Below are 6,815 nucleotides of genomic sequence, written 5' to 3'. Positions count from 1 at the left end.
CTCGCGCGGGATAGGGGTTGAGCTCGGGTCGGCCTCCCAGCCCGTGAAGATAGAGGTTGGGGGAGAAGATTTGCCGCGCCCCGCAAAAAAATTTGCGGGCCAGGGCGGGATACGGGGTCTGCTCGTGCAGATTTTCTGGCCCCGACCCGCAATTTGGTGGTTTGCAGCGTCTGCTAGAGTTGCTCTAAGTGACTTAATCATGCATGAATCTCTGTGTAAAATCAATGACATAGGACTTAGATGTACAATGCTTAGGGCACATCTAGATGTGCTTTAGCAAAACTGTTATAGAATATCAATCTCTTACGAATTATGATGTGTTGTGCCTTGATGGCTTTATCAAATTTATTAGTAATGTATGTGATTGTGCCATGACCTTGAAGGGAGCAAATGTTAAAGAAACTAGATGATACCCCGCACGTTGTTGCAGGAATATTTTACAGCATATTTGAATGTGATTCATTGTAACAAACATGAATATTTAAAGTAATAATATCAAAAGCTAATACTAAAAATACATACAATTTATTATGTTTGATTTCTATATAGTTGTAAAATGTTTATTAATACATATATATATATATATATATAAAATAGAATGACAGACATATGGTAGTGGGGTGGGCCTTTTGTCATGCATATTGTGTGATGATGTGGCATGCTTGTATGTTGAGAGAAATAGTTAATGGGGGCTAGCTATTTAGATATACAAGATACAGACTCAAAATAATATATATTTTTACTAGTATTATGCTAATAAAACGTTTTTGAGGTAATTTAAATTACTTCGAGACAAGTTATATTTTTCTTCTATAATTTTATTCAATTTTGGGCATGGGACTATTTTCCTTTGATCCTAAATCTTTCAGATGACATATGGGTATTCCTTAGAGAGAAGTTATAAAGTTATAAAGCTCTTATATATTGTTGTGTGAATTTTGGCCATGAAAATATTTCAACACATGCGAGTTTCTATGTTTTTTAAGTTATTTGTATTTATTTCAAATTTATATGACAACCTTTACAAAAAAATTATGAGAAACAAACTTTACATAAATTTGTTTTTTGAGACAAAAAACCTTTGTAAATTTTTTTTGAGGGGTGACAAACAAGCTTTACATTTTTTTAGTTGAACAAAAAACATTTACATAACTATTTTGTTTTTGAAACGCAACCTCTACATATTTTTTTTCAGGGGTGCAACATTTACATAAACTATAGTAAATGTATACGTGCAATGCACATTAATATTAGGTAATATATTAATTACACATAAATATTAGTTAGGATATTATTTACGTATTAAGTATGTGATTAGCATTGGCGTTAATATTTGGTATGATATTAACTGCACATCAAATGTGTTGAGCGCTCACCATTGAAGCAGTCTGAGTCGTTGGATTGACCTGATTTGATGGTCGGGATTTGTTGAATCTGCCCCTTTGGTTTTTTTAATATTGATATAGATAAGTATGTGATTAGCATTGGCGTTAATATTTGGTATGATATTAACTACATACTAAACGTGTGGAGCGTTCACCATTAAAGCAGGCTGAGTCGTTGGATTGACCTGATTTGACGGCCGGGATTTGTTGAATCTGCTTCTTTGGTTTTTTTATATTGATATAGATATAGATGATTTAGTTGACGACTTGTTGGGTCTCCTTAACCTTTACAACTCAGTCATTCCCGGCCCATCCCGGCCCTCCTTAACCTTGCTGGGTCTTAGCCCAGCCAATTTAGGGTTTTAGCCCAGCCGCAGTCAATCTCCAACCTTCGCTCGTGCTCTGCTCTCCGTGCGGAAGGCGGCTGGCCGGCGGCAGCTACGTCACCTGGCAGCGGCGGGCGACCGGACGACGTACACGCAGGTCAGTGCTGCTCCGTCACAACGGGATCTGAACTCAGGTTCTCGTCCCTTCAAAAACTCTAGCCCGTCGCCCGCGGCTGCGAAGAATGCCGCCATTTTCGTATCCCCTTCATGACATTGGGGTGTATCCAGTCCTTTCATAGGTCTGTATGGATTTTCGTGTTTAGATCTAAATGGAACGTCATGCTGGAGCACTGCAGACTTGAAATTCTGCGTGATTATGCCAACAAATGATTTGGCCTGTCTATTAGTTATAGCTTCAGTGAGAATTTTTCACCATTATGTTTTATTATAGTATGTACTGGAGAAATCTTGTTTTTCCCAAAGGTCTCCAAGCAAGCAGTGGTCAATATGAATGTACAAATCTTGTTTAATTAGATACCATCACACCAAGAGAATCAGTTCAAACAGGCTCCACGCATCACATTGCTAGGATCAGTTCAATAGTAACGATTGGTGGCGTGTAACATATGAAGTCCGAATTTGTCACTTAGATGCATGCCTTTGTTAACTAAAATCCTCCAAAAACAGTTTCTTTGGTCATTTTGGGGTGAAGAGCCGGAGCCTTATCGTTTATCTCAATTTACTGGAAAATGACCTGCAGATAGTTGGTGTTTAATGTGAATGTAGAAATCTTGTTTATTTGGATACCATTGCATCATGAAGTTTGGCTGAAACATGGTTGAAGCATTACATTGCTTGGAAGAACTTTTTTCTGTACCTGCTTTGTTACAGTTCAGACATTAAGGGCTGTGGCATGCCTATTGTGAGGAAGTTCTTAGTAGTTTGAATTTCCCAAGTGGGAGGTGTTGTGCTATGTTCCTATGGCTGTGCTAAAGGGGCATACACTATTGTGTATTTACATTGCTAGGAAGAACCTTTTCCTGTGTACTTGCTTCGTTGCCTGGGCTATCAGCAGATACTAGTGTAGTTCAGACTGTTAATTGACTGCTGCCCATGCCACTTTCAGTAAGTTTTTTCATTACAGTTCGTAGTATTTTCTAGGCGGAAGGTGTAGTGTTATGTGCTTATGGCAGTGCTAAAGGACATGCAATTATTTTGTACTCCCTCCGTCCGGAAATACTTGTCATCAAAATGAATAAAAGGGGATGTATTTAGATGTATTGTAGTTCTAGATACATCCCTTTTTGTCCATTTTAATGACAAGTATTTAGGAGTATTAGGCATAACTTTGACATATGTATGCTTACAACGTGTAGTTTCAGTACAAGAGTAACGATTGGAGGCGTGTAACATATGAAGCCCGAATTTGTCAATCAGATGCATGCCTTTGTTAACCAAACTTGTCCAAAAACTGTCTCTTTTGTCATAAGATGATAGTTACAACTTTGTTCGGGGTTTGGGGTAAAGAGCCGGAGCCTTCTCTTTTATCTCAATTACTGGAAAGCGACCTGCAGATAGTTGGTGCTTAATGTGAATGTAGAAATCTTGTTTATTTAGATACCATTGCACCACGAGGTTTGGCTGAAACATGGTCGAAGCATTACATTGCTAGGAAGAACTTTGCCCTGTACCTGCTTTGTTACAGTTCAGACATTAATGACCGTGGCATGCTGCTTGTGAGGAAGTTGTTAGTAATTTGAATTTTCCCAAGTGGTAGGTGTTGTGCTATGTTCCTTTGGCGATGCTAAAGGGCATACAACTATTTTGCATTAGCATATCTTAGCCTACATGGTGTTTTCAGTTCAGAGTACTGATTGGGGGCAAGTAACTGATGAAGTCTGAATTTGTCACTTAGACATATAATTATGGGTATTTAGCCTATCTTAGCCTTATGGTATGTTTGTTAAATTGTGTTTTAATTCAGAGTAATGATTGGAGGCAAGTTACTGAGGAGTCTGCATTTTGTGCTTTGGGCACATGCTTTTGCTGAAGAAACCCCTTTTACCAAAACAGTCTCTTTGGGCAAAGTTTATTATGCGGGACATTCTTGCAACAAATTGCATTGTTGTTCATCCATTGTTCGTCACATAGTTTGTTTGTGGGAAATTGTACACCTTTTTCAATTGACAAGTTTCTAAGAAGGCGGACCAAGAACACTTCGAGTTTACTTCAGAAACCTTTTTGTTTGACAAGAACATTTTGTTTGAGAAATCCTTGTTTGTTAATCACTTAAATTACCCTTTTGATTGGATTTCATTTTAGTTACTTATTATTTCCACTGGCCACTGATAACTTGAGATAAGTAGTTCCTAGTAAACCTGTCATATTGATTGATGCTGGTTTTCACTGCAGGTCTGCTAAAGGAGAGCAACATGGCAACACTTAAAGATGTGGCAACGCGGAAGCCTATTCTAGCGACAATCCGCCTCCTAGTTCCTGCTGGAGCAGCCCGTCCCGCACCCCCTGTCGGACCAGCTCTGGGTTTCTACAGGCTCAATCTGATGGCTTTCTGCAAGGATTTCAATGCAAGGACACAGAAGTACAAGGCGGAAACTCCAATGCAAGTCACGCTGACCGCCTACAAGGACAGCACTTTCGAGTTTGTAGTCAAGTCGCCATCGGTCTCATGGTTTCTCAAGAAAGCAGCGGGCGTCGAGACAGCAAGCAGCCGGCCAGGCCACAACATGGTGACGTCCCTCTCACTTCGCCACGTCTACGAGATCGCGAAGCTGAAGCAGACCGACCCGTTCTGCAAGCACATGTCGCTCGAGGCCCTGTGCAAGTCCATCATCGGCACGGCCAAGTCAATGGGCATCGAAATCGTCAAGGATCTCTGACCGGGCCTCGAGCATAGTTCATGTTGCTCCCATCTGCAGCCGCCTAGTTTCATCTGGCCTGGAAGAAGGTAGGGATCAGATTTCTTTTGAAGGAGAGAACATTTGCTGCTAGATCCGTTGAAATCATGCCTCCGTTTTCTGTGATCAATTTGTACCATGTGACACATTTCTTCAGTGCAACCACATGAGGTTGGTGGTTGGCTAATAAGTTTGTTTCAGCCTGTGTGTTGTGTAACTCTGGGACAGAGGCTTGGCACCACTGAACCTGTCTAACTGGAAATTGCAACTTGAACTCCTTCCATGTGAAGATGTTTGCTTGGTAAGGGGACATTGTTGCCGTGGACTTGGTTTTTGGTAACAGGAAAATTGCCCATGTGAAGTAGTACTAGTACTCTTCTCCACCTACTGAGAGGACATGCATATGTTGTGAATTTGCAGTTAGTTCCATTGTTATTGTTTGCACAGGCTTTAGTTTTACATGAAGACATCTTGTGTCACATTTGAATAGGATTTTCCTGTTTCTCCTATACTAGAATCGTAAGGTGGAGTTGCCAATTTGCTCTGTTTGATGATCACTCGTTTGAATCTGCACTTGAATCGGATCATAGTGCTGTGGGACCGACTGTTTCAAGGGATGCAACGCAGTAAACCAACAAGTGACTGACGAAATGCAACACTCGAAAGGATCTGCGAGATCTACTTGTTCACTAGAGCAGGCAGTGCAATTATTGGGAATCTACTACAGGTAGTCTGCTACTGAAGGTCTGAAGCGACGAGCTCCGATCAACGTCAGCTTCAGAGAGGGACAGCGGCGAGGCTCCGTTCAGCTCGTGGCGGAAGCCATGAACGGGTGAGCGGCCAGGAACCCGGCGTAGCTCGTGGCATCGTCGTCCTCGGGCCCGGCGCCGTCGTCGGTGTCCCACAGGAAGGCGGCCTGCGCGGCGAGGACGTGGCTGTTGTGCGGGTCGGCCCTGGCCGCCCGGTGGAAGTAGCTGGAGGCGCGCTCCTCGTCGCCGTGCACCTCCCACACCAGCCTGGCGTACTCCGACAGCAGCTCGCCGTCGTTGGGGTCCGCCAGGATCGCGCGGGAGTAGTACTCCTCCGCCCTACGCCGATCCCCTTTCACCTGCAACATTCCGAACGTCGCGTTGGCGCCATTGTTAGAACTTTTATCTCCGGATCTGAGTTCTGAAGTGCAATCGCCGGCCGCGGCAATGGCGGCACTGGAGCAGAGCAGCGAGGGTAGTGCGTACCTGGTAGAGGAACTGCGCGTAGTTCCTGAGGAAGAGGCCGTTGCAGGGGTCCTCCTCGATGAGCCTCTTGTAGTGGATCTCGATGCCGGAGCGGTCCCCTCCCCCGCCGCCGGAGGCTACCAGGTAGCCTCCCCCGGAGCCGCCGTCGATGCCGCCCCCGCAGTCGGCGCTCAGCAGGCCCGAGCCCAGCCGGTCGATCCCGAGGCCCCTGGCCAGGAACAGCGGGTGCTCCTGCGCGTACGTGCTGCCGAAGCCGAACTGCCCAAAGCTCGTCTCTTGGTCATCGTCCTCCTCCTCCTCCTCCTCGCCCCTGGCCCCGTCGCGCGCCGTGAACGACCGGATCGTCTCGAGCGCCGGCCTGGGCCGCGGCGGCAGGTGGTGGTGGTCCTCCGCGCGGCCGCCCAGCGCGGCGAGGTTGCCGTCCGAGCACGCGCGGCGCAGGCCGCCCCCGCCTCCGCGGGAGCGCTCGTGGTCTGAGGCCGAGCCGCCGCCACCGCCGGCGGACAGGCTGCAAGAGATGGCCGGCGGGTGGTAGGCGACCGTGGGCGAGGACTCGGCGAAGTGGACGGCCGGCGAGTGGCCGCCGGCGCCGGAGGTGGCGTGCAGCGCGCCGAGCACCGGCGTGGACGCGCTCCTGACCAGCATGGCTGGTTCTCTCTCTGCCGCAGGCGCGGGCACGGTGCGAGACGAGCTCAAGGTCTCGTAGACGGTGGGCACTGTTGATGACGCTGGTTGTTGGAGGCTGTTGTAGCGCAGGGCATCGGTTTTATGGGCGCGCGCGAGATGAATTAGGGTATCTCCAGCCGCGCATCAGGAACGCCTTTCAGGTGTTTTTTTTGCGTCGGCGTCGAAAAATCGTTCCAGTTACATCCCTAGAAGCCCGATTTTCGCCGGCCTGGGTCGGAAACAGCGATGGCGGACTCAGGCCGAACCCGGCGCGCACGGGAGCGCCGG

The 6,815-nt window shown here is 46.4% G+C and overlaps 2 protein-coding genes across 2 annotated transcripts; one reads left to right on the top strand and one right to left on the bottom strand.

Annotated features, from left to right (window-relative positions):
- The first annotated feature begins 1,710 nt into the window (after nucleotides 1–1,710).
- LOC125511405 (large ribosomal subunit protein uL11m) lies at nucleotides 1,711–4,909 on the top strand. The gene is made up of 2 exons (XM_048676767.2): nucleotides 1,711–1,868; nucleotides 4,124–4,909. The coding sequence occupies exon 2, from the start codon at nucleotides 4,144–4,146 to the stop codon at nucleotides 4,606–4,608; it is 465 nt and encodes a 154-aa protein (XP_048532724.1). The 5' UTR covers nucleotides 1,711–1,868; nucleotides 4,124–4,143; the 3' UTR covers nucleotides 4,609–4,909.
- A 368-nt stretch (nucleotides 4,910–5,277) lies between these two features.
- LOC125511404 (uncharacterized) lies at nucleotides 5,278–6,615 on the bottom strand. Its single transcript, XM_048676766.2, has 2 exons — nucleotides 5,862–6,615; nucleotides 5,278–5,734 (listed from the first exon to the last, which is right to left on the bottom strand). The coding sequence occupies exons 1-2, from the start codon at nucleotides 6,504–6,506 to the stop codon at nucleotides 5,432–5,434; spliced, it is 948 nt and encodes a 315-aa protein (XP_048532723.1). The 5' UTR covers nucleotides 6,507–6,615; the 3' UTR covers nucleotides 5,278–5,431.
- Between the last annotated feature and the right edge of the window lie 200 nt (nucleotides 6,616–6,815).

This window comes from Triticum urartu, chromosome 5A (assembly GCF_056163025.1).
Source record: "Triticum urartu cultivar PI428250 chromosome 5A, HENAU_Tu73, whole genome shotgun sequence".
NCBI classification, from domain to species: domain Eukaryota; kingdom Viridiplantae; phylum Streptophyta; class Magnoliopsida; order Poales; family Poaceae; genus Triticum; species Triticum urartu.
Note: the sequence above shows the minus strand (reverse complement) of the source record. Positions and strands in the feature narration are given on the sequence as shown.

Coding starts and splice junctions, on each gene's coding strand:
- LOC125511405 (XM_048676767.2), top strand. CDS start 4,144: ATGGCAACACTTAAAGATGTGGCAACGCGGAAGCCTATTCTAGCGACA.
- LOC125511404 (XM_048676766.2), bottom strand. CDS start 6,506: ATGCTGGTCAGGAGCGCGTCCACGCCGGTGCTCGGCGCGCTGCACGCC. Junction 5,735..5,861: donor ACGCGCAGTTCCTCTACCAG/GTACGCACTACC, acceptor GGAATGTTGCAG/GTGAAAGGGGATCGGCGTAG.